Source organism: Abramis brama (genome assembly GCF_963993115.1).
Source record: "Abramis brama genome assembly, chromosome: 13".
Classification (NCBI taxonomy): domain Eukaryota; kingdom Metazoa; phylum Chordata; class Actinopteri; order Cypriniformes; family Leuciscidae; genus Abramis; species Abramis brama.
The window spans coordinates 7,958,013-7,985,879 of record NC_139975.1 but is presented as its reverse complement, the minus strand read 5'-3'; the positions used below and the strand labels follow the sequence as shown (position 1 = coordinate 7,985,879).

At 36.1% G+C, this 27,867-nt stretch overlaps 1 protein-coding gene across 8 annotated transcripts; it reads right to left on the bottom strand.

The window, feature by feature from the left end:
- Positions 1-1,242: 1,242 nt before the first annotated feature.
- Positions 1,243-27,146, bottom strand: slc44a1b (solute carrier family 44 member 1b). 8 transcript variants are annotated; one of them, XM_084133594.1, is made up of 16 exons: positions 26,961-27,146; positions 23,212-23,301; positions 20,626-20,768; positions 16,704-16,840; positions 15,421-15,514; positions 15,152-15,321; positions 14,752-14,841; positions 13,636-13,802; positions 13,361-13,547; positions 12,432-12,600; positions 11,705-11,861; positions 9,717-9,800; positions 8,673-8,810; positions 7,194-7,430; positions 5,678-5,782; positions 1,243-3,652 (listed from the first exon to the last, which is right to left on the bottom strand). In XM_084133594.1, exons 1-16 carry the CDS (start codon positions 27,111-27,113, stop codon positions 3,629-3,631), a joined length of 2,145 nt encoding a protein of 714 aa, XP_083989720.1. In that variant the 5' UTR covers positions 27,114-27,146; the 3' UTR covers positions 1,243-3,628. The 8 variants fall into 8 exon arrangements, 7 of the variants coding, with proteins under 7 accessions (XP_083989720.1, XP_083989723.1, XP_083989721.1 ...); XM_084133597.1 differs by lacking the exon at positions 26,961-27,146 and adding an exon at positions 24,193-24,471; XR_014608791.1 differs by lacking the exon at positions 26,961-27,146 and adding an exon at positions 24,193-24,452 and having other exon boundaries at positions 3,437-3,652; positions 5,063-5,782.
- Positions 27,147-27,867: the final 721 nt, after the last annotated feature.

Below are 27,867 nucleotides of genomic sequence, written 5' to 3'. Positions count from 1 at the left end.
AAGAGGAGAAACACTCACAATCTCACCTCGAAAAATAAAAACAGTGGCTTGTCGCATAATAAAGCTATTGTTCTATCAGTGTTAAGTCACATGTATTCTAATGCCAAACAGTTCACGTTCCTACAAAAATGGCTCATTGTTTTAAAGAGTTAGAAAAATCCCTTGTCAGGAGCATGCAGGTCATCTGTGTGTGTGTGTGTGTGTGTGTGTGTGTGCGCGCAGTGGTTATGGGTTTTACTAGCTTGCCTCTAAGCACAGCTCGTCTGTCTCTTTCTAATACACACTGACAGGACTAGCGATGTCACAGCTGTTACTGAGATGCTTTCTTTGATTTAAAGAAAGAAAAAGGCTATGAACAAAAACAAAAGCTAACTGGTTTTCAACCAGGAAGCGTAAGAGAGAGTTTGTGCACTGCTTACATTTGGCAATATAAAGTGGAGAGCCAAAGACCATGTTTGAGGCCAAAAAGATCCTGTTCCAGTGATTATGACACTGGTATCCATAAAAAAAAACCTTTCTCAGGCAGTAAATGCCCAGTGTAAGGTCAGTTTTCTGGCCTAAATCCCTAAGTTCAATAATTTTGAGTCCAAAAAAAATAAAATAATAATAATTATGACGCATCTCACAAAACATTTTTTTTTTTTGCATAAACAAAACATTTTTTTGCATTGTGACATTATTGTATGACAATTAAGCACAATTGTCAAGATAATTATTAATAAAAATAATAATAAAATGGAATAAGTTTACTAAATTGCATTTATACCTCATATAAGGGCACATATGCCTGCCCTTGTGCTGATTTCAATAAAAATTTATTGTAAAATAATAATAATAAAAAACAAAACATCTTAAAATTAAAACATCTAGATGCATTACAGAAATTAAAATTAAGCACGTTTTCCCTCGGAATTCTCATGAAAATAGTGTCACAATTACAAATAACCTTAATGGTTCTAATGTTCTTCATGCAAAATCATTTCTTTTTTCTTTTTCTTTTCTTTTTTCTTTTTATTTGGGGTGATGTTTTTGTGAGATTCACCCTAAAAGGCAAGTTCCACCGTTCATCTTTAATCACAACCTACTTGTTCAGTCATCAAGTTAATGTTACCTGATAAAACTGTGGGTTGGTTGCGTAACCAGAAACTGCAACGTCAAGCAAATTAAAAGACAATTTTGTTGACAGAGAAGATTCTTTAAACATTTATGAAACATCTCTATATTGAATGCGCTATAAGACGATTTGAACTATAAATGTTTTACAGATATCTTTAATTCATCTCTGTGTTTAATGTATGCCATCTTAGTGCAATATTTAACATGCTTTCAGCATAAAGTTTTGTGTGGCAAATGTTAAATCTCCTAGATTTTTTTTCTTAATTCATGCTCTTAAAATCTCATAAGTACATTTCAGAACCCTCCCAAAAAAAAACCCAACTCTTCATTTTAACACAATTCACAACATTTCCCTCCAATGCAAGACACGAAAACATGGAATGAAAATAATAAAGAAAAAAAAAAACTATTCCTCAGTCAATATTTATCAATATGTAACATGACATGTTCAAAACATCCATACAAAAACTGCACACATCACAGACATTTTTGCTAAATCTGACATTTGTTAGAAAAAAAAAAAACAATAGACTGCAGATCCTCAGCCACATCTACCACGTTCTGTCATCCGATGGGTTAGTTAAATTACTGTGAATGGTTAGATCTAGATCTCTTTAAGGCTTATGAACCGTTTCAATTCCGAGTTTTCAATGTGATCCAGCAGGGGGCGACATTCACTCAGTTGGTTAAGGCAAAATACAAGTTTTGTGTGACTCTCCTCCTCTCCCACTGTCTAGCAGAAAATAAAATGACGTTTCCTTTCAAGATACTTTTCCTCTCAAGATTCCTTTCTGGATACACAAGTAGGAAGACTTAAGTTTGATGCAGATATGAAAGTCGGTGGCCCTAGAACTCTCACTAGCTTAAAGCGACCAAACTCTCCATGGGTTGCAAAGCAAAAGACAACAACTGAAATGACTTGTTCTAAAGATAAATCTACAAAACTATGTAAAAGCTAACATTAGTACATGTCTCCCAAAGTAGAAAAGGCAACATTGTGCCATTTTACTCCTACAGGTTTGATAAGGAATTGCACCCAAGGAGAGATCAGTGCTTTATGCTGTGGATCACCATCATAGATACTCATGCGCTCAATTTCAGTCAAATGAACACCTTTAACAACCAAAGACAATGTCCAAGCCACATTACAGCACCAGAAAAGCCCCACTGCTGATTTACGAACAGGAGTAGCCTTGCATTTCTTTGAAGGATGAATTGCTCTGAATTAGCCGTTAAGCTAACAAACCATTTCTACGTGCACTACCGGTCAAAAGTTTGGAATCATTACAATTTTTTTATGTTTTTGAAATGAGTCTCTTATCCATATTAAGAATGCATTCAATTGATTAAAAGTTACAGTAAATACATTTAAAATGTTACAAAATGTTTCTATTTCCACAAAAATATTAAGCAGCACAACCGTTTTTAACAACGATAATAATAAGAAATGTTTCTTGAGCATCAAATCAGCATATTGGAATGATGAAAGATCATGTGACACTGACGACTGGAGTAATGATGCTGAAAACTCTGCTTTGCATCACAAGAATAAATTACATTTTAAAATATATTCAAACAGAAAACAGTTTTTTTTAACTTGTAATAATATTTCACAATATTACTGTTGTACTGTATTTTTTTGTTCAAATATATGTGGCACTGGTGAGCATAAGAGACTTTTCAAAAACATAAAAAAATATATATATCTTTTGACTGGTAGTGTAACTGAAGTCACCATATTGTGTAATATATTTGTTTTTGTATGTGCTTTTTGTTGTAAATGTCACTCATACTCATAGTTACAGCAACTGTGGATTGTAGTTAGAAACCATTAACATCTTCCTCCCAGTTTAAGGTAACCCAACCCAGTTTCTTCCAGTACTAACAGACACAGCAGGAAAAAATTGACCTTTTGACCAGTTTTATCACAACTCAGAAACAAACTAAAAATCACCACCATTGGAGGGAAAGCAACCAACCAATCTTTTTACACAGAAGTGAAAGGCCCTCAGACTTCATTCTCAAGCATGGTAACGTTATTTTAGTAAAATAACACAACCAAGCATTTTCTCTGTTTTTTTTTTCTTTTTTTTAAATTAAGAAATAAAAAGCATAGATGCTTCAGTATTTGGATTAAAAGAAATAAAAATAAAAAACAAGTGCTGCACTGCAGTATGTGGGTTTCTCATAAACGCAAAGAAAATTTTGTTATGAAAAAATTGACAATAAAAACAGTGATTCTAGACATTATTAATACTGTGTTTCACTAGATGGCAACTGTTTTTTTTTTTAGTCTTATAAAAAGGACATCACTACGAAAAATGCATCAGGCTTTTTAAAATATGCAGCGCTCCAATATAAAGTGCTTCATTACATTGTTATTTCATTTTTTTTTTACAGTTTCTTATTAAAATATTGTATTCCCTGGAGTGAAACCATAGTAAACATGTTACACATTGGTAAAAATAAACATTTTGGAATGTCTTTAAAAAGTCCCATGGGCTGATTTTGGTCAAGCAGAGCTTGTCCCGGGAGCCTACAGGAAAGAAAGACGGCATTAGTCCCAAACAAACCAACAACCATTCATCTGATCTGGATCTGGAGGAGTTAGTCCACTTCATCAGTTTTCAAGGAGCAGAATGCCATTAAATAGCATTGCAAAATGCAAAAAGCAGGTGTGAGAAGCCATGCTTATTGAGAGGGTGTTATGATGGATGGTAAAGGCTGTCTTGAAACCAGATTCTCCCCTCTAAAACACACCAACGATATTAATAACAACAGATTTCAGGAACACAGAGAGTATATGGGTAGTTGACAAATAATGCAAACTTTTAGTGTTAAATATAATGCGAAGAGTTTAGGGTTAAATAAGGACATTTATAAGGAAACGTTTATATTTTTCTTGCAGTACATGTAAAAAGATGTTTGACCCAAAAACGAACATTTTGAATGTACTTTTTTTTTGTTTTTTTGCCCAGTCAGAGACTTTCATAATATGAACACATTTGGAACAACATGCGACATTTTTAATTTTTGGGCCAACTATCTCTTTAAATAATCTTGTGGAGTGACAAATGATATTTTAGTGGTATTAAAAAAGTTGGGGGGGGGTTTAAGTTCCCCTAAAATGCTATTTTAAAGGCTCCTAATTTTGTTTTGGAGGTCTCCTACAATACAATGAATCCAAAAAAATAAAAAATAAATTGAATTTTCTCATAATATACATTGCAGCATCACCTTATTTCTCACAGTGAAATGGTTCGATAAAGGATTCAGTTTCTCTAAACCCGCCTTACCGAGAGACTACTCTTCTCTGATTGGTCAGATATCCTTTGAAAGTGAATGTGGATTTGCTTTCGCAGTGCTGAAAACATGTCGACAACGCGCACCAAACTCTTCCAGTCTCAGCTACAACTACAATGTTTGAAGGTCAAAGTAGACGTGGTTCGCGGCGGGCAGCCAATGAAAGCCATAGGCTGGAATTATGCAAATTTGTTTCAAACCTACATAAGTTCGAGAATGAAATATGACTGGAATTACTGACGACTCGTTACAGGCAGTTCAGAATCGTTTTTTCTTTCTTTTGGGAGACAATAACTTTGATCTTTAAGACTTTGCAGAGCTTTTACATTCACAAACAGTTATATTACACACTACAAAAAAGGGAATATCCGAAAAAGCACTTTAAAATAAATATTCTGTACCATCTCTCAATTAGTGTCAGGAAAACTGCATGTCAAATAATAATAGAAAAACAAAGTCATCAACTAGTCATCCTACAACACATTGACTAGTCGATTTTGAGAATCTTTAATAGCATGTCACACAAAAGAACCTGGATTAACGTTTCATGTCAACGACCCATATACAGTCAGTCCCAATATTATCTTACTAAACAAACTAAACTGACCCAATAGTATTTTGATACTTTAGTGTTTAAACTCACGATTTGCAGTGGTTTATCCAGTCAGCCAAGAGTTAAGTGTCACCAGCTAAATTGCTAACTAAGAATTGTGGAGAATCCTTTTATATGTGAGAGATAAAGTCTTTCCCTTCCTCTCCTCCTCTTGTTTTTCCAGCCGGGCAGTTTCAATTATCTTTCCTCCGAAGAGCAACATGGTGTTTTTAAGGCCACGGATATATCAGTAGAGTTAATAGCCGCCATATGAGTTCAAGACAGTCAGTAAAAAAAGAAGAGGCAAAAATGGAATGAAAAAAAAAAAAAATAATCAAATAATAATCCACTGATAGAAAAATAGATGCTCATGCTCTGTTAGTGCGATGCATAGAAAGATGGATGAAATGATAGAAGGAGGGGAGGAAGCGTTAGTCAGCATGCAGCAACAGCCACGGGTGTGTTCTGGAGCAATGTGACCAGGAAGAAGAGGGTGGAGGTGGGCAGGCAGACAGACAGGAAGATGATCATGTCTTGTGTGAGGCACAGCACCAGATTGTGCTCCGTCAGGGCCCAGTCCACCAGCACACACAGCAGCAGATAGTACAGGTGGAACTCCTGGAGCTCCTGCCACTCCGCCCCTGCCTCACCCACGTCACCACTCACCATGGCCTTAACCTCCGTCAACTCTACCTCTTCCTTGGGACGGGCGCGCTTGCTGCGCCCCCGCTCCTCCATCGCCATTGACCTCCTGCTGTTCTCCACAAACTCCTGCAGGAGATGAGAGCAAGAAGTCAGACTACAGTCCCGCACACCTAGAGGCCTTTTCACTCTAGGTTTGATTTCTCAGTCTGAATTCATGTTTGATTTATGTAAGAAGCAAAGACATTCTATCATGTTTTAATTCCCAAATTCTCATTACTGTCCTCTTTTTATATATTTTAAAGATAGATAGATAGATAGATAGATAGATAGATAGATAGATAGATAGATAGATAGATGGATAGATATTAGGTTCATACAATATTTTTGTATTTAAATCAGCGTAAATTAAATGCAGAACAACAAATACTACAAACACACATAAATTATATTTACACAGTATTTGTTGTTCTGCCTTTATAATACTGATTTAAAAATATCTTCACAGTATTTTAATACAATAAAATTACTTCATGACAGTAATGAGAATCACCACTGAGAATAATATGAATTATAATTTAATTATAAAACATATGGATGCATGATCAACTAAAAATTTGTTTAAAAAAGCTTTTTTTTAATGAAAATATTATCCAAATGCAAATGGGACCAAAATAATGGACCTACATTTTTTTTTTTTTTTACAATTTTGAATACTTTTGAAAATCTCTGTTGAAAATGTTGTTTTCCAGCTCAGCTCTGCTTCTAAAAAACATTTACATTCCAGTAAAACTAATCATAATTTCCACTTTACCTTGTTGAATGACGATTTTGTGAAGTAAATGATGTGTAACCAATAGCAGATCATTTCCACGAATTGTCAGATTGTTTTCAAACCAACTGCAAATAGTATTTCATATTTCTTACACCATTTTCAAGCAGACTAGGGCACAGTTCCTTAATGTGCAGTTGGAAAACAGCTTTCCAGCCAAAAATAAAAACGTTCTGAATTGATGCCAGTGATTGAAAGACTGAACACATATTTTTAACCAAAGCAGCTCTCAGAAGGAAAGCAGTTCCAAAGTCAGTTGCTGTGCTACAACCTTTACGGTTAGTGACTTTGCATATCTGAAGGGCTGTGATTCTGTGCAGCACCTCAAGGCTCAAGCCTTCTCTTTTGATTTCACAAAGCTGTTGGCTACACGATTTGGCTGACTATGTGAAAAGGAGAACGCTTTCATAAGAGTGCACAAGAAACCAGCCTTGTGTGAGTTTTTTCCCCCTTGCAAAATCAACCAGCTTTTCAAAACAAAAGGTGAAAGTTGTCCAAGAGAGAATATCTGGGACACCATCTGAATCTTAAAATATTAACGTATCCAGGCCAGCAGAGAGCCTGCATTCAAAAGAACGAACGAAGCTACAACACAAATCAGAAACGTGACTCAGATGGCAAGTGCGCTCTCAACACTGAGACTATTTATGGTGACAGAAGGAGAGATTGCACAGATAGTCTGCGACCTTTTCTTCAGCGTCGACTCACCATCAGGGCCTTGTCCATGTAGAACTCCCTCCCAGGTGTGCCATTGTTGTATTTGGTGTCGATGGCAAAGCAGAGGAAGAGCACGTCCACTACGATCTCGAAGATGGACAGGAAGCAGTGTGCCACCAGGAACGCGAACAGACACACAATGATGAGCGGCAGGACCCACTCGGTGTAATCCCTCTGATAGTTCAGCGCTAACACCCCAGCGAACGCCGTGCACGACACGATCAGGATCTGCACGGTACCCAAACGCTCAATTAGCAGCTATAACAACCAAGAAAGAAATCCTACTGGAAAGATTTTGGTTTACAGCATGGGTTGCTTAACCATCAAGGCGTTCTTGGTAAACCAGCTTCACCAGAAAGATGGTGAAACGGCTTAACCGATAACATTCTGTCCAGCCCATCGGTGTCCAAACTCGGTTCTGGAGGGCCACTGCCCAACTTGCCTCAACACACCTGCCTGGAAGTTTCTAGTATGCCTAAAATATCTTGTTTACCTGGTTCAGGTGTGTTTACTTGGGGTTGGAGCTCAACTTTGCAGGACAGTGGCCCTCCAGGAGCAGGATTGGATATCCATCCACACCAGCACATCCAGCATAACCAGCTTGAACTACCATGAGAATTCATGCAGATCTACATTTTTTTTTCATGTCTGTTTGAGGCCATAAAAGTTGACAAATAAACTTTTAGCAGCAATTTAAAATTAAAATTTAAAATGAATTATAACCTAAAACTAAATCTGGCCTCATTATTAAAACTATTTTCATGAGTGAACTTTTTTTAACTGAATTGTTATTATTAATAAATAAGAGTTATGCTGGATGTAGGATATACACTACAATTCAAAAGTTTGGGGTCAGTAAGATTTTTTTTTTAAAGAAATGAACACTTTAATTCTGCAAGGATACGTTAAATTGATCAAAAGTGACAGTAAAGACTTTTTATTACATGCATTCAAATAAATGCTGTTCTTTTGAGCTTTCTATTCATTGAAGAATCATGAAAAAAAATGTATCACGCTTTTCACAAAAAAAGAATATTAAGCAGCACAACTGTTTTTAACATTAATAATAAGAAGAACTGTTTTTTGGGCACCAAATCAGCATATCGGAAATTTGGAATGATTTCTGAAGGATCATGTGACACTGAATTCTGAAGACTAGAGAAATAATGCTGAAAATTGAATAATTTATCACAGGAATATATTGCCTTTTAAAATATATAAAAAAAAAATTTTTTTTTTTTTTTAAATTGTAATCATATTTAACACATGTAAATGTTTTACTGTATTTTCGATCAAATACAAATACATTTTTTTCAAAAATCTTGCTGACCCCAAACTTAAATGGTAGTGTATGTCAACATACAAAAGAAAATGGCACTCCTCAAACCACAGAATGAAACAGTTTATCTTGCATCATTTATAGTTCTTTAAATATTCAACTACTACTATCAAAACTCATCTGTCTTTCACCTTGCCCAGGAAGAGAACGAAATCTCCAACGGTGTTGATGGTCGCCACCCTAAGAGCGTTTTCCACCAGGATCATGAAGGCATCACGGGCCGAGGTGCAGAAACTGGTGCTGTTTATGGCCGTCGCCGCATAAGCATTCTAGAAACAGATTACAACAATTAATAGATCACATTTCTTTTCAAGTCCCCCTGGAGTCAAAAAAAGTATCCCTTAAAACTCATCTTTGATCACTAAAATTACATAGTGAAATGTTTTTTCCTGTGAAAATAATTTCTTCATGCCTTAAAATAGCTTGAATGTAACTCTAAACCCTTGCCTCATTTAGTATACGTGGAACCATGAATATGCAAATTAGCCCCCGCCTCCAATCACACAAGCTCAGAGATCCACTCGGTCAACTTTACTGTAGTAAACGCTGCACAATGGCAAGTGGAAATACTAGTTTAATTCAGCCATATATGTTTGAACCAGAAACTGTTTCAGAAGAAGAAGTGGAAGAGTGAATTATACAGGCTCTTCTAGAAGTCGATGTATCAGAATAGTAATGCGTTTTATGTATCGCTCTCTACAACGTCAGACACATAACGGTAACTAATATGATTAGCCTTCGGCTTGACTACATTATCAAACAGCTAATAATGTGTTGCTAATGTTACACAAACCATGTTCCAATTTGCCATCTCAGAGTCAGACAGCTGCCTTCTAACAATCAGCATCCTTAGAAACACTTTGAACAACTCAGAGAGTCAGTGGAGAAAGGCATATAGTTCATCATAACATCGTAATATACATCATATATATAATTCACCCGATTTTCATTTCAACAGAAAAATATTTTGTCTTGAGACTCCCCTACTTTGCATCATAGTTAATGATATGCTAATGCCCGCCAGCACGTTGAAGTGATTGGTTACAAGGTAGTTTGTGACATAGAGAACAGGGACGATTTCAAACCGATTTGCACATGGTTTGTCTTAAAGCTTATTAAAAACACCACATAGACAATTTCTACCTCAATTTGCAGTAATCCATTAACTGGCCTACCTGATTCAGATAGTTGAGGCACTTCTCCAGACACCACAGACAGCAGATACAGGCCTTCAGCATGCAGCGTGCACAAGCGTTTTCCTGTGGGGCGCGTAACATGGAACAGAATCAGGGCGAGCGCAGATGTTACCCACAGTGCATGTCTGTTTCACATTTGTCAGCCACTACCTTAATGCTCCAAATCTGTCTCTATAAAGCTGGTGCTGATATCTGTTAGAGTTCATTATATTCCCAAGATCACTAGCCATATATCAAGTAAATGATAGTTCACCAAAGCGGACCCCGAGAGGACAGTAATAAATAGCTTGCAGCATTAACTTCAAAAGATACCCACCCAAAACACTAGAAAATACCAAAGTAAGTATTTAGAAAAACATTTTCAGACAAGAAAAGTAATCTGACTGCTGATTCAAAAAGCCAAAGCAAAACTTTTTTTTCAGTTTAAGCCATTCTACAGTATATATAAAGTATATAACTAGTAATCTTCAAGACTGCATGAAGTCAAAATTGAGCATATTTACCGAAAGTGGTTTTATTGTGCATGATTTATCAGTAAATTAACACTTAGACCCCCCACAACACTTGGAATATCCAGCACGTGTCACATAGGGTCATTTTGTGATACTTTTGTGTCTTTTTGATGCTGGTCGCTATTCAGTACCATTATATGGACGAGTGCGAGCAGGACATTTAAAAAACATAAATCTCCTTTTGTGGTCCGAAAAAGAAAGGGTATACAGCATTAAAACAACACCAGGATGAGTAAATAGTGGCTTAATTTAAATATTTGGGTGAACTATCCCTTTAACTGAAATACAATATTTAAATTATAAAATATTAAATTATAAAATATAATTTTATATAAAAATAAATATAATATAATTCTAAAATTATATAAATTATAAAATCAATTTTTTTTTAAAACGCATTTTATTTCAGCTAGTTGCCAAGGCAACATTTATCATTTTTGTTTAGTTTAACTTGAAGTAACTACAATTAATAAATAATAATTAACAAAAAAACACATATACACATAAAAAAAAAAAACTAATTAAAAATGACACACAAAAAACCTCAACACAAAATTGCAAAAACTTTAAAAGTAAAGTAAAAATTTAAATATAAAAATAAAATCTAATTTAAAATAATATGAACAAAAACTATAATAGTATATGAATAAAACTGAAAGAACACCATGAAAGGACTTAAATGCAAAAAAGTGTTTTTACTATTTTTAGTATTTAATACTAGCATAATACTCCTAGACAACATTAAGCTGGGTGCACACTGTGCGATTTTGGCTGCCATTTGGCCGTCTGAGACAAATTTAGCAAATCCTAAAAGATTCCTCTGATCCTATGCTAAAATCTGAAGTCTTTGAACGTTAGTTTGACATGTTCACCGACAGCTGATTAATGACCGTTGCGATCAAATTTTATCTCCGATGAAATTCTGACAGTGTCAGAAGATTTGACTCACAGTCCAGTAGTGTGACTTCTCCTAAGACGACCGTCAAATTGTCTTTGTTATTCAAGATAAGCCTGTGACCAAAATTAACATTTGAGATTTCTTTGTAGCAACCATTTCAATCCCGCGTGTAATGCAGCTCACATCACCGAACGCGTCATTGATTGATGATGTAAAACTCTGGACGAGTGCGTCCGTTTTTAACGCGTCTTGACTGTCGTACAGTCTGACATTTATGACAGCTGAGATCTTACAGTGTGACATGGCTTACAGCGAGGATCATGTCCGTACAGTCTGACAAGCAGCAATCGTAAAGGACGATAATAAATCGCACAGTGTGCACCCGGCTTTACTGTTATTCACCGATGTAATCGTCCCAAGCACAACATAAGCACTTTCTCGTGCTAATGAAAACTGCCTGCTATAAGCATAAACATGCATGACATCAGTTAAGATTCTTGCAACAACAGAGATTTGCAATTTAGATGAAGGACACGTAAAGTGAGCTGTGACCTTACCTTGCCTTTGAGTTGGTTGTGGATGTACATGAGAATGAGGCGTGGGATCTTGACGAGGGTGATGATGAAGGAGCCCTTGGCCACAGTGCCCAGGTGATACCGCACCAGACGCAGCACTGATGACAGGATGGGTGTCACCGGGAGTTTGGTTTTGTCCCTGAATGGATATGAAATAAATGACTCATCTCTCAAGGTTATAGCTGTGAGATATTTTAAGAACAACACCATGAATGCAGGATTAGTTGAAGAAAAATGCAATTATAGATTTAGACTTATTCCAGATTATTCAAAGTAATTTCAAATAATGTAATAATAGTTGTTGTTTTAATGGCTAAGTTGCAACCTCTGCGTCTGTTCACAGGCTTTCCCACTTGGGTCTCTCCAGCGCTGGAAAGCTTTTCTAATAACGCGGGTTCTAAAGCTCTTCTTCTAAAGAAGCTTCTTTTCCCAGTGATATTCCTCTGAGCTTTTCTCTTTTGTAATGTCTCTCAGCCATCTCTCTTTCTACAGTCTTTCTTCAGTTCAAATCTCCCTCTTGCTCAAATCAAATCTCTCTCCTCCCCCATCATGATTGGACACGCCCCCTACTGCTGATTGGCTACAAGTGTGTCGTGCTGCTCGGTCCGATGCACTTTCAACAGCGTTTTTCAGAAATCGCTTGCTGCACCTTTAACAACAAAATATTGAGCAGTGGCATTTGAGAACATTTTCCACTAAAAATACAGACCTTGTGAAATAGTAGGTTACCACAGCACCGGCTACGGTCATCTGCTGACAGGCCAGGATGAACTCACTAATCCAGATCAGTCCCACTGCGTGGTACCAGGTCATGTACTGCAGCCCTCCTGTGAGCCTGAACTCAACCAGCCCAGTATCCTCATTCTTCTCCGGGTTCCCTGTGGACAGGACAGATTTTTGCTTTTAAAGAACTTTGTGCAATAATAACACACCTTCATAATGAAAACAAGGTGCCCAAGCAAAGTCGGCTAATTTGTGCAGCAGTACGTAAATGTCCCACATTATCTGTACAAAATGACTTTTAAGATGTATTTTGTATTTTATGTATTGTAAAATTAAATGAACATGCCATTTTCCATATCTGCAGTTCAAAGTACACATTAATACTTTTCAAAGGGATAACCTGTATAATAATATGATGAGTGACAGTATAAATCTATTCTGTTTAATCTGTTTTTAAGCTTAAATATAATTTTAACTAAATGGAATCTGTTTAAGTAAAATCAGATTTAGTTCTTTTTGAAAACTTTTGAATATATTGTTTGAGAATAAAAAAGTAAAATAACAATAAAACAACAAAATAGAACCAAAGAAATATAATAGAAACAAAAATTAAAACAGAACAGAGCAGAGCAAAATATAAAAATGGTTTTAGTACATTGCAAGTTAGCATTTAAACCAAAACCGAGAAGTCTGACAACATTTGCCCACCCTCAAATCATATGATACCATTATCTATTTAACTTTCTTTCTTCCTTGGAAAACAAAATGAAAAAGTTAAAACAATATTAATGCTGATTTTTCCCTAAACACTGAAAAATTATGGAAGAAAGAAGCATGTAAAAGAAATTTAGGAGCAAAATAAGGGTAGTTAAATGACTTTTTCTGTGAAATAACCCACAGACATCTTCATCTCACCAGTGGTGCCGAGAAAGAGGAGGACCATGATCCAGTAAACCCAAAAAAGAGAAAGAGCGAGGAAGGTGCAGAAGGGCTGCAGTGCCAACAGTGGCAGGTGGATGAACACTTTTCCTGCCACGTGGAACAGGGCGATGGTCAGGGCAACCCTCTTCCTCATAAACAACATCAGAAGCAACAAAATTCCCTGCAGGAGCAGAAAGAGGGAAATTTGCAGCATGACACAGCCAAAAACACCAGCCATATTTCATATCCTCTTTTCTTGGAGAGCTTACAGTGAACACAGTTGCTGAAACTGCGTAGATGAGCAGTCCTTGAGCGTGGTCTTTGGTGGGTTTCATGCCACCGTTGGGTTCTTCTGTTTCCCTCAGGTCCTTAGACATGGTCTCATTCATCGTCATTCTGTAGTCTATATATAACCACCACAGAACGCTGGTGCCTCCTGAGAAAGAACGCATGCCAAATTCACATTCAACACTGCAAACACAGGTGTAAGCCTACAATAAAACACACTGTGTTAATGGTGATTCACCTTTGTTTGGGGCTAGATTACTGTGCATCCTTTTGAAACAGATACATCATAATAATTTTGGTATTATTCATAATAATTAAATATTATAAATCTATACCGTTAAAGTCAACTCGCACTAAATTTTGGAAATGGAAGTAAAATCAGACATCAAAAACGATAAGAATTATAAGTAAATTACAGTATTAAGATGGATAATTGTACTTATAATAGATATAGATAATAGTACTTTTGAAACCGCCAAAGAATATATTGTTTGAGAAAAATAACTAAAAACAAAACCGAAGAAAACTAAATAAAATAAAATATAACAAAATTATAAAATAAAATAAAAATAGACAATAACAAAATAAAATAAAACAAATTAAAATGTGACAAAAGTACAATAATAAAACAATAAAATAAAAATCTAAACAAAATACAATAGAAAAGAACAATGTAAAATAGCAATATTGAATATAAAAATATAACAAATTAATAAAATACAAAATAATATATAACAAAATGAAATAGAACCAAGTAAAACAATAAATAAATAAAATAAAATAAAATAAAATAAAATAAAATAAAATAAAATAAAATAAAATAAAATAAAATAAAATAAAATAAAATAAAATAAAATAAAATAAAATAAAATATCAGACCGACATGATCATTAAAAACTGCTAACTTTGGGTGATGCTCTTATGGTCACAAATGTACTGTGCATCCCTACTATCCATGACAACTGGCTAAACTGTTTAATTAATCAGATTGCACTATTGTGCTATTTTGCACTCAGGAATAGTACGTGCAAATGAAGAAAGAAAGAATGTTATTTTCAGCTCAGGAGGTGAGAAAAGATCAGAGAAAGCAGACTTGCCCAAAGAACCCAGAACCACCATTGCAGTGAGGATCCAAACCAGGACAGCAGAGATGTAACGAATGATCACCATGAGGATCATAGACAAAACTGCAGCATGCACAAAACAGGATCAGCCGTTAGAGGAAAATCAGATTTTCTTAATCTTAAAACATTGTATTATGTTGCAAAAGTTGTTTCATGTTGCCTTCATCTGATAGTGGCTCAGAACACTGCAATAATTACAATAGTGAGCCTTATATTTAGATGCTTGTTTGTTAATGCTTAATAGTATAGTATCCTTGATTTTATATGGATATCAGGGACCGTAATGATCCATTTCAACTCATTTTACAGATAAAAACATATTAAGAAAATGTAATCTGAGCAGCAGCAGCAGCCAGAGAGAGTAGACGTTTACCTAACGCCAGCAGACACAGCCCAACAATGATCTCTTTGCTGGCCGCCACCCCGGCAATCAGCCTGTTTAACATGCTGTTATCACTGACAAACGTGACCACCGCTTCAGCAAACTTAGCATAGCAGGAGATATCCACAGGCGTGCAGCGGTTAAACACTGGAAGAGCTTTGCTGCAGAGATAGAAAAGGCCAGAGGATAGAGGACAGATCAAGGGGGAAAAGAGCTGCGCTTTACAGGGAGAGTTTGTTTGTCAAGAGTTTGTTTCATACCTCTCTGGTACTGGAAGTTTGGGACACTTTTCGAAGCGCTCGGGAAGTTGTGGGTACTTATGACCAGGTAACTCATACGAACAAAGCTCAGACCCTAAAAGAGAACAAAAAGATGCATTATACACACAACATCACCCCTATAATGCTAGCTCATGCTAACTTAAAGGGATGGTTCACCCAAAAATAAAAATGGTCATTTACTCACCCTCATGTTGTTCTAAACCTATATGAATTTCTTTGTTCTGTTGAGCACAAAAGAAGATATTTTGAAGGATGTTGGTAACCAAACAGTTGCTGGCCCCCAATGACTTCCATTCATTTTTTAGAACAACTTGAGGGCGAGTAAATAATGACAGAATTTTTATTTTGGGGTGAACGATCCCTTTAAGGTGGACAATAAGTAGAAACAATAAATTGAGATTACTCTCAATAAGAGGAAGCAAGCTTCACCAGGTGACCTGACTAGCTTTAATCAGGTTGACCATAATGGTCAGGCAAAAAAAATAAAATAAACATTGCTCTAAAAAAAATAGATATGGTGATGTAACACATACTGTTCAAATGTTTGGGGTCAATAACATTTTCTTTTTCTTTTTTGAAAGAAATTAATACTTTGGTTCAGCAAGGACACATTCAGTTGATTAAAAGTGACAGTAAAGACATTTATAATGTTCAAAGTGATTAAAAAAAATAATAAGTGCTATATAACAGTATATAAATAGCACTAATATCAGCTATGATCAGAAATTGGTTTAGATGGTTTTCAGCAGGAATGTGAAATGAGATATTAAGGTCGCTAATTAAATCTGTTAACTCACTACGCATTTAATATGAACGTGAACTCCAAATACATAATGAACTGTCCTCATAAGCAGATGCACAGAAAGGACAGAGAAAGTCCATGTCTCTGTGTGGGAAACAATGATGTCATTCATATTCCCGCTTGGTGTCAGATGGAACGTGTCAAACCCTACAGACAGCAAGACTGGACTGTAAACAGCAAGATGGGTCAGTGGAATCTTTGTTTAGGCAACTCAACCGGGTCTTACTGGCTATGCCTGACAGGAACATATGTCTAAATCTATGTGTGTGTGTGTGTGTGTGTTGCTCTTGTTGGAGCCCCTGAGAAAAGAAGAATGTGAAAAGACACACACTGGGGGTCATGACCATATATATAAACGCCTTTGTCTTTCCCATGGGTAGATGTCCAGTCAGTGTCCTGGCATTATATCTGTGACGATGACGTTACATGCCCACAATAGCTAACTGGGTGATCAACTCACCATTCATCATGGCAAACCTCTTGAGGTCGTAGTAAGTCGCCAGTTCCTCGGTAGGACACTGTGACACGCACAGCGCCATGGATTTAATCTTCCTCTGAATGATGTCTATGTTGCATGGATCCAGGAAAAAGACGAAGCTGTGAATAAAACCACAACAAAGTCTCATTTTTCAAGACAGGAAAAGTACATAACCTCAAATCTGATGACAAATAAAAAAACTAAAACAAGATGTTTATTTCATGGAGTCTGAGACCACAGTGGGACTTAAAACACAGCATTGTGCGATAAAGATCAACTCTGAACAGCAGATATTTTTGGTCACAGGACCGTTCAGCCCAGTTTTTTGGCAGAAGGGAACTGAGAGTTTGTTTATGAGCCAAGCCTCCTCTGTTGCTGTGGCTTTACTTCATCTTTTCCTGTGGTGTGAAGTGGGCACGGTGCCCACGCGGGGACGAGGGACCCATTGTCTTGTGTGCTCAGCACAAAAACAGACTGTCAGTAGCAGGGGACGCACGCGCTTGAGGAAAGAGCACTTCAGCATCAGCACAGATCCTGTCAAAAAAGCCTGGCCACAGAAGAGGTTTACTGTACGGAGCTCAGACCTGTCCTCGTGGAAGTCTAATGTGAAAAGATTTGACAGGAATAGCATTTAGATATGCAACTACAACTTCAGCCATCTAGAACAGGTTGAGATTTTACAATATAAGATTATAGATGGAGACAGAATTAATGTTATAGGTTTTTTTTCTAGAATCATGAAAATAAAACAAAATTTACAGGGACAACATGAAAAAACGGAATTTCTTGTTTTATAATAAAGGCTTAATTTACTACATAGACATACGCTAAAAAAAGTTTGGGGTTGGTAAGAATTTTTTTCTAAGAAGTCTCTTATGCTTACCAACGCTGCATTGATTTAATCAAAAATACAGTAAATATTATTACAACTTGAAATAACTGTTTTCTATTTGAATATATTTTAAATTGATCAAAATTGACAGTAAAGACTTTTTTTATTTATTAATGCTGTTCTTTTAAACTTTCTATTCAGCAAAGAAAAAATGTATCATGGTTTCCACAAAAATATTAAGCAACAACTATTTTCAACAGTGATGATAATAATAAGAAATGTTTCTTGAGCAGCAAATCAGCATATTAGAATGATATCTGAAGGATCATGTGACACTGAAGACTGGAGTAATGATGCTGAAAAATGTAAATGTAGAAAAAGGTTATTTTAAATTTTTATATTTTACAATATTACTGTTTTTATTGCATCCTTGGTGAAGATGAGACTTTGAAACATGATAATTTGTTACAGACCCCAAACTCATTTTGACATGTGTCTGTTTCACAATTCATCAGGGGTACAATTACAATTTTCACATTTGAATAGATAATTCTATGTTTATGATAAAAAAAAGTTCTTTGCTGTTCAGCCTTGATGAAAATATGAGTTAAAAATGATAGCCTTCGAGGACAGTAAAATTATGTCAGTTGCCGATTTACAGAATAATTTTTGTGACAAGCAGCGATTTATGTATCCGTTTCACATTAGTAGTTTTTTCATGAGGGTGATTTAGCACATGTCCAGGTGTTTGTGTATCCTATTACAACATATAGCTTGGAGTAATTGCTTCATTTATTCTTGTTTTAAAAGAGACAGATGTGGTAAATACCACCTAGAGTGAGCTATTCCTACAGGAAAGTGTGACTGCTTATTTATTCTCATCTTCCTCTTATTACAGCTTAATCTCTGGCTCAAAATACAGAACCACTAGAGATGTGCAATCACCCTTGAGCAGCACTACATACCCTCCATATCGTTCTCTCTTTATACACAGACACACACGTCGCCAACCTAGGCTCATTGGAAATACGTGCCTCTACCTAACGTACCTATACATACAATTCACTGCAGTTTCCAGATGAAATGAACACCTTAGGCCAGTGGTTCTCAAAAAAAAAAAAAAAAAAACCCTACTAGAAAGACCATTGCTGTACTGGTTAAAGTACTTGCTTGGGATGTGACTTTGTGTGTGTCAGGAGACAGACTGAGTTAGCAAGCTAATGTTGTTAGCACTGCAGTGCAAAGTTCATCTGGTTAATGCACTTAGTTTAATTTTACTTTCTCAGCTTCTAATACCATGATCCAGCAGGCCGCTCCCACTACCCACGATCCCTTATACATCTCTGTTTAATGGGGTTCCCCATCTTTTCCTCTCATGTATTTCATTGTGTTTATTGCATGCTGTAAAGGTTGTCAGTAGTTTTTGTGCAGCAAGCTTTGGGTTAGATTAGGTTCAGTGGTTATTTTCGTTTCCTCTGTTGTCTACATGAAAATTATATATTTTACAGGTCTAATATTTTGTTCTTATCCCGGAAGTCTGCTTATTATGCTGTTCCTACTGTCTAGCACTCAAGTATAGTGTGTGGTAACACATTGGCTCTTTTTTACGGAATCTTCTATAATTTATGACACATTGTTTCCCCGCCATTGATGGAAATTTCTGGCAATCTGTGTTTTAACTGTTATACCGTAGGGGGCGCTATTACACATCTTCTGAAAGAGTACAGAATCTCCAGTCAAAATACAGGTGAAAGAGAAGCAGAAACAAGCGATCACACAATTCAAAATAAAACAGACATTCCGACACGGAACGCACATTTCAAAGTAGAATAACTGGCTGTAGCATTGTTTTTCGGAGAAACAAGTATGTGAACTTAGCATGTTTCCTAAATCTCATATAAATTATGATAAATTTGTGCTTTAGTACAGTAAAAAAAACTGTACATAAGACTTGTATAAGATATATGTAAAAGACCTCTGGATAGCAAATTCCAGTGTAGCACAGTCCACACTTTAGTTCATTATATCGGGTCAAGTGTCTGAATATGTAAACATGGGAAGACATGTTAATATGGGTATAATTATAATAAAACAAGCACTTTTTGCAACTTGGTTTTCATAAAGTTTGGGGTTAGTGAGATTTATTTCTTTGAATAAAGTAATACTTTTATTCAGCAAGAATGCGTTAAATTGATCAAAAGTGACCGTAAATACATTTATAATGTTACAAAACACTTCGATTTCAAATAAATGCTGTTCTTTTGAACTTTTTATACATCAAAGAATTCAGAATTTTGATTTCCGAAGAATCATGTGACACTGAAGACTGGAGTAATGATGCTGAAAATTCTGATTTGCCATCACATGAATAAAGTACATTTTACTGCATCCTTGCTGAATACAAAATATAAAAAATTAAATAAAATCTTGCTGACCCCAAACTTTTGAATAGAAGTTTATGTTGAAAATTGAATTATTTCATTTGACGTCTTATAATACAAAGGTGAACCGCATGCCCTCCACAGCCATCTCTCTGACAGCTCCAGCAAGACATTTTCAAGCCATTATTAACTGCACGTCTTCTCTGACAAGCCAGTGAATACTCCACCAAATGAATCACTCTGCCTTGTGATGAGTCAGATCTCAGACCCATCTCTAAAAAACTACATACAATTCAGTTCAACCACACAGGAGAGCCCAAAAAAAACGTAATTTGACAGCTCTACAAATGAAATAGCCTGCAATACCTGTCTTTCCTGCAGGCTAGCACCCATTAAGGGCTGCACACTGTGACAGTACCCGTCCTCAGGGCCAGTACTGAATTATTCAAGGCACTGTGTGTGTAGCTCAGATAGTCCTCTGCCATCTCGAGGTGAAACGCCAGCCATTTGACATTTGCATTGATGTGATAATCAAAGGGCAAGGAGCTGGAGCGCTCTGATTTCAATGCTGACCACTTTACGACGGAGAAAAACGGGTGTGCATTGAGGATGAGGAAGAGGTGAGGGGATGGTGTGTGCGGGCTAAGTGTACAAAACAGGTGAGAGCGGGATGAAAGGCGAGCTGACTCACTTTCTGTCAAGATGGTCGAGACCGCTCAGCCGGACCCCTTCGATGGGCTCGTTGCGTTGGCCGCACGTGTTCCCGTAGCTGTCATATCCGAAGACGAGCCGCGCCGCCCCTCCAGTTGCGATGGTAAACCCACAGATGCCACACTGGAATGAGAGTGAATTATCAGGAATCATGGAAAGTGTTTGTTTAAAAGAACTACAGGCAAAGATGTGGGAAAAGCTCCTTTGCAGCAAAGGCTAAAAAAATACAAAACCTACAAAAGTTTCACCACTAAATGAAGAGATTCCACTGAGTTTCTTCATTTGGTCAAAAGTCAGCAACCAATCAGAAAATATTTGATGCACTATACAGTAATGTGGAACAGGATTTTGAAGCAGTGAGATTTCACACTGGGTGGAGGTACACTGCAAAACACCACAAAAATAGAAACCAAGTGACGCTCATCGTGGCTGGTTTGGATGAAAACTCAGATTTTCATTTTGAAGAGATGTTGCGTTAATAGCTTTATTGCATTGCACTGGTTAGGACATCTAGTTCGGTGTCAATGTGGGACGTGTAGAGCTAAACTAAATGTTCCCATACTATTAACCCAATGAATTTCCATAATGTTACCAATTGTTTGTGAAGACCAGATGAATTAAAAAAGAAAAAAAATCACAAGGTGACAAAACCCTACATTATCAAAAAGGTCATTTAAAGCAAAAAAGCTGGGCTGTAAAATATTTATGCAGCGCCATCCTGAAAAAAAGTCTTGAATGAATTAGTATGGTAGAATGTTGTATTATATGGCCATTTACTAAATAAATGAATTGCCATTAATTATTGCTTTCAGTTATTTATTCTATTTTTAAGTAATTTTATTGTTTTATTATAAGAGAAGAAAGAGACTGTCGAGTTAGTGTCCAGGAATATTGAACTCCACTTCTGCTTCACATCATAGTCCTGATTTGTCTGTCTGATTGTTACAATGACCATCTGCTTGTACACTGTCCTGCTTATATCAAAAATAAGAAATACATGCATGAAATACAGTAGAGCTGCACGATTATTCGTTAAAAGATTGCAATCTCGATTCAAACACCCACGCGATATTATTCCTAATTGACAACAATTCGCCTGTGTCTATTAAACCTTTGACAAGCACGATCACAGCAAACATTCAAATCTGCGTTTGCTGCTGCTGACCCAGAGAGAGCAGTTGACATATATACCAAACGGCTTCACAAACAGTTTTTTCAACCACACAGTCTCACTGTTTCTGTCTTACAAACATTATCACTGAAGTACTGGGATAAAAGTTAATAGTTTGTATATAAAAACTGATCTCTACGGCAGTGGGCACATTAGACCAAATGACCATTTGAAAGTAACTTGAAGCTTCAAATAAAGATTGTATCGATTTCATTGTTACACCAGTAGGTGGCGTGTGCCCTGGACACCTGTCATTAACATCTGACTGTTGAATCCCATGACTAACCGATCAGGGGTTCCTGTACAACGATGTAACTCGCTGCTTAACTACCATAGTATGATGCATCGTTGAAGAGATCAACTAGTCATGACTGTTTCCTGAAACCGGACTGTCGCGATTTTTTTCCGTTCAACCACGTTGGTTAATAACGTCACGCAGGTTAATAACTTTTTTTAATTGATTCGTTTGAGAATGAATGAATTAAATTACGGACATGGCATCTGAGGACTAATTCTCTTTTTTCAATCATAGACTCGTTCTTACATACCATTCAAAAACGGCTCTTTAAATCTCTTGACAAACTAAAAGACGTAATTTAAATTTGTGTCTATTCGAAATGAAAGATAGATTGTACTGAATGTCAGCTTGCTTATTTTGCTTCAGATAAGGATTTATTAAGTTTACATGTCATAAAACAAGAAACTCCAACTTCCAACCACACCAATGCTGTATGAGAATGTTCGTTGGAACTGTGGCTTCGGAAAACACCGTCTCGTTGAACTATTCTATTAAACTCTATTCTCTTTAATTCTATTAAAGATTCTTTTGTTTAAAATAGAGATCACGATTCTCCCAAAACAAAATGACGTAGGTTGAGGTTCTGACAAAATCTTAATTGATGAAGTCTATTCAAAACATGTTTAATTCATTTGATTATTTTTTTTTATTTTTTATTTTTTGATTGAAGGTTTGAATGCATGATTCAATGAGTCACTCATCAAGACTTGATTCATTACTGGATGAATCAGCATTTTGGAATGAATGATTCAATGACAAATGCATTTTTAACAGCCACTTGTCGCCACTTACTGATGTAACAATGTAATTGATGCAATCTGTATTTGAAACGTCAAGTTACTTTCAAAAGGTGATTTACTCCATTTTACTCACTACCATAGACATCAGTGTTTATAAAGTTTTATATGTAAAAGGTTTAATAGACAGCCTCATTAAATTGAGATCACAATCTTTTAATTATGAATTGTGCAGCACTAGTACCCATATACCGAAATACACAGTAACATGAACACGTGTGACCAGAAGCACCTTCATAACATGCATATACGAACATAATATTGTATATAAATTATGAATAAAGTGAATTGTTGATTTACCATTCCCACAAGGAACAACGTAAATAACAGGAACCACGGCAGATCCGTGCAGCTTCGGTCCTCCAAAGGTTTCCATTCTCTTTTTGTCCTCTGCAATACAAAAACACAGTGCTTCATGTTCAGTCATGCTTAAACTGATTATCATATGATTCAAATGAAATGCCTTCACATTAATTATAAACATAAGGTGATTAAGAATGGTTTAAATAGTAAAAATTGTGTTTACTAATAAATCATGCCTTTTGGTAAGTCTTTTAAAAAAAAAAACATTACCAAACTGGGAAGAACATTTTTATTTTATGATTAATAATAATTGTATTATTTGATTATTATTATCTTATTATTGTCTATACTTAAGAGATTAGTAATGAATAATACATCTATTGTTGTATCAAAAAACAATAATAGAACAATAAATAAAACCTGTATTATTTATCGGTTATGAAACATTTAAACATAAAATGAATCATAAAAAATGACATCAGTCAATCTCTTCTTTACATAACTATTTAACACGCTCCAAATGTTAATTAGTCATTTCATATGAATGTAACAAATGTAACCTGTCAAAACGTACATATTCAAAAATCAATTTCACAAAACGAGCATCGGCCATATATCCAATTATAAGTACCTTTGTGTAAGCAGTGTGTTGTAAAGGACAGCAGTCCCTGTAAACATGTTTATAACACACTACAGTGTCATGAAGACCATCAGTGTGCTGCTGCTGACAAAGGTCTAACGGTTCGTCTTTTCACGCACAGGCGATATCAACATATAAATGTCATGGTCAAATGTATTCATTGCTATGTGCGGCCGCATAGGACATAATAATAGGATTACATGCAGCGCAAGAGACAGTCCAGCACTTCACTAGCCCGTCAAAGGCGATCAGCCGTGAAACAATGGAACAATGTATCAACACATCCTCTCGAGATTCGACACACTGTATCGCGTATTGTCGCGGCCAGCATCGCTTACCTCTGCGCTTTCACAGCATCCCATTGCCGGAGGGAGGTTAGGACCGCAAAAAAACTAAACGCTACACCGCAGGAAAACAATAACCCCAACTTGCAGGGAGTTGACGGTGTTTTTTACCCTGCATTAATCGCGCGCGTCGATCACATGAATCTAATCGGAGGGCTTTCCCCGGATACACTGCATAATAATATTTGTTCGCTCCTCTCGCTCCAGGTAAAAGGGATTATTACTTTAGGATTTATCGCCCAGCACTTCCTGGTGGGTTGAGCAGGTGTAGCCGGAAAAGAACGGCAGCCGTCCATTCACAGCACGAGCTGGATGAGGCGGAACGCGCGCTGAATGAAGGGATGCTGGAGGAACCCGGGAACTTTAAACCGCGCTGCTTTCATTCGGGAATACAGAATTTTTTATTTTTTTATGGGCTTTTACATTTATGTATTTGTATTTTATTAATAATCTTTTATTTAATGTTGTGTTATTCACATAATAGCTTAATCATATTTTAAAACAGCTTCACTGCGTATTTTTAAGAAATAATGATACAACATTATGCAAAACTGTATGCCAACATTTCTGACCTTAAGCACAACTAAAATATCATAATGAATTCAGAATTATTGTTCATCCTTTTTTAATTATGTTTCCAATATAGTTAAACTCACGACTGACACCTGTGGGCAAAAAACGGAACTGCTCTTCCTTTCTGCTCGCTCTCGTACGTGCACACTTCACAAGTCATCCGCTGCAAAGAAGTCAACATTATGTTTACAGAGGTAAGAAAAGTCAAATACATATATTGTTTGAGAAACTAAGTTTGTTTGCTGACTAGCGGTGGTGGCAGAGTGATCTGAAACGTTTAACGTGAACGCGCTTGACGTCACATCCGCAGACAGCGCGCGAAAAATCCGACCCGACAGAAAATAGTAAAAATAGGATACAGGCTTATAGGTGCACGTGCACCCATAGACAAGGTGTCAGTATGCTCATCAGGAGATGTTTGAGTCATAAATGGTCAAATAAAAAGGCTATTGTTACGTTTATTTTGGGGAAAAAGTTGCATGTAGCCTCTTTAAGTTACTACAGGTTCTCACATGGAAAACCTGGTAATAGAGGGGTTTCTGCGTGGAAAAAAATTGTAGAAATTTAAAGGCATTGAAATTTCGGTAGCACTTTATTTTACAGTCCTGTTCCACATGCATATACTATGTACTTATTATAGTAATTACAATAACTGGGTAATAACTAACCCTGAACCTACCCCTAACCTTAACCCATGTAGTTACCTTATATTACTTCCTTAGGTAAGTACACTGTAAGTACATGTACTGTAAAATAAAGTGCAACCAAAATTTTTATCAGATCTTTGAGTGCAATCTCTAATAAATCATTTTGAAAAACACTTTTATTTATACAGCTGTATATACAGTACATAATGCACAAATCTGTACATAAGTCTTCTGTTCCAGATTTATACCTCATTATAATTTTTTTTTTCTTAGTATTATTTCTTTCTTATTTTCCTTATTTTATTTTCTGTTCTCGTGTCATACTTGTATATATATGAATGTATGTATGTATGTATTTTTGTACAAAGAGCTCCTGAAAAACACAACAAATTCCCTGTGTGTTTGCGCACAGTTGGCGAATAAAGCCAAATCTGATTCTGATTCAAAACTAACAGCTCTTGTGTTTCATTCAGGAAACGCTGCCATTTAAATGCCACAATCATTTCCCGATTACCTACTACACCCATGATCACGTGTGAAAACACTTGTACATAAATTGATCACTTAGAAATCAAAACTCAATGTTTTAGAAGAAACTTTTAGAAAATATAAAATAGTTTTGAATGGAGTGTTTGCTTTTGCAGTTTAGAGAAAATGAGCCCTAGTTTAAGAAATTGTGTGTAAGCAAAAAAAAATAAAAATTTAATCATAAGAATTAATATATTCTGGTTCTGGTGATATAAATATTTCTCTTTGACTGAAAATTAAAAAAGAAAAAAAGATTTGGCTGTGGCCCCAACCCTCAATGCATTTTCCAACAGATTGCTATAAAAACAGGAGCAAAAGCTCACTGCTGCTTGACCACTATGAGCAGCACAAAAGCACAAACGTCAGTCCATATGGTCATCATCACCACCCAGTTGGGAATCTGCGTCACTGCTGCCTCTCAGTGTGCTAGTCACTGTAGAAACTACCCTAAAACACACACTGTATTATAATACAGGCACTCTATTAACACCCAAACTCTTCATACACTTTAACTGGAGACTATCTGCCTATCACAATTTTGGCTTTGAACACCAATAAACATTATTAGAATAATAGTAAATTACCATTAGCCTACTGCAATAATTGATAGTATTTTTAAGAATAGTTTGAGAATTCCTGAAAACACAACTCTCAATATTGTGAAAATGTCAAACCAGTAAAGTTTTATACAAACTTCCAAAGTTTCCCAACACTTTAAATTGCTGCCTTAATTTCCACTAAATCTAAGTGGTGCAAGTCACAACATGCTTTGCAAGGTCATTACACTTTTTGACCACTTTGAGTTGATTCCGTAATCGAGTAGAACTGACATAAATTATTGTGACAGGATTAATAAACAAATATATATTAATTTGTATTGCTGTGTGACAGACCCCCCTAGAAGAAACTAGCACAAAACAGAGAGGAACTATTTTTTTCGAAGTTCTATTAATCTTAGAAGTTCTATTAATCTTAGAAGTTCTAAACTCGTCAATCATAACAACTTTGTCCCACCTTTATCCTCCAGCTGGAGCTCGGGCGATAGGAGCTGGATGTTGACCGTCTCACCTCGCTCATCACAGCGCTCTGTCTGAGGGGTAAAGCCTCAGCCACAGAACAGCTGCATTGTTCCATTGTTCTCTGTAGTACCAGGGAGAGAGTGAACATAGTGACTTATTGTGTGTGTGTGTGTGTGTGTGTGTGTGTGTGTGTGTGTGTGTGTGTGTGTGTGTGTGTGTGTGTGTGTGTGTGTGTGTGTGTGTGTGTCACAGAGAGAGATAGGGAGAAAAGACAAAGAAAGAGGAGGGGGAAACTCCTCACAGATTACTGTAAACAACATAAGTGATTTGGTTGTCGAAACTGACTGTACTTTAATGTGTCTGTCCACTAGAGGGAGCTCAGACACAACAAATACAGTATGAATCAAAACCCATTCTGTCTGATCAAAACGGACCAATTCTACTGGATTGCTAAATTTCAAGATAATATTTTATCATGTATCATTATATTTCAGATTTATACAAAAGTTCAAAAGTTTAAGATCACAAAGATTTTTCTTTAAAAAATGAACTTTTATTCAGCAAGCACGTTAAATACATTTATGATACGATTTATTTTTCAGATTATGCTGTTCTTTATGTTACCTTTTTATTAATCTAAAGATCCTGTACAAATGCATCACGGTTTTCACAAAAAATAAAAGTAAAATACGCAGCACAACAGTTTTTAACACTGATAATAATCAGAAATGTTTCTTGACCAGCAATTGAGCATATTAGAATGATTTCTGAAGGATCATGTGATATGAAGACTGTAGTAATGATGCAGAAAATTCAGCTTTGCATCACAGGAATAAATTACACTTATAAATATGATAAAATGGAAGACAGTTATTTCAAATTAATATTTCACAATTTTACTG

Excerpts from the sequence above, each read along its gene's own strand:
- slc44a1b (XM_084133592.1), bottom strand. The coding sequence starts at position 27,113 with ATGTTCACTCTCTCCCTGGTACTACAGAGAACAATGGAACAATGCAGC. Across the intron at positions 15,515-16,703 it reads GAGGTTTGCCATGATGAATG|GGTCTGAGCTTTGTTCGTAT; the intron begins GTGAGTTGATCA and ends GTTCTCTTTTAG. Across the intron at positions 13,548-13,635 it reads TTTCAGCAACTGTGTTCACT|GGAATTTTGTTGCTTCTGAT; the intron begins GTAAGCTCTCCA and ends CTGCTCCTGCAG.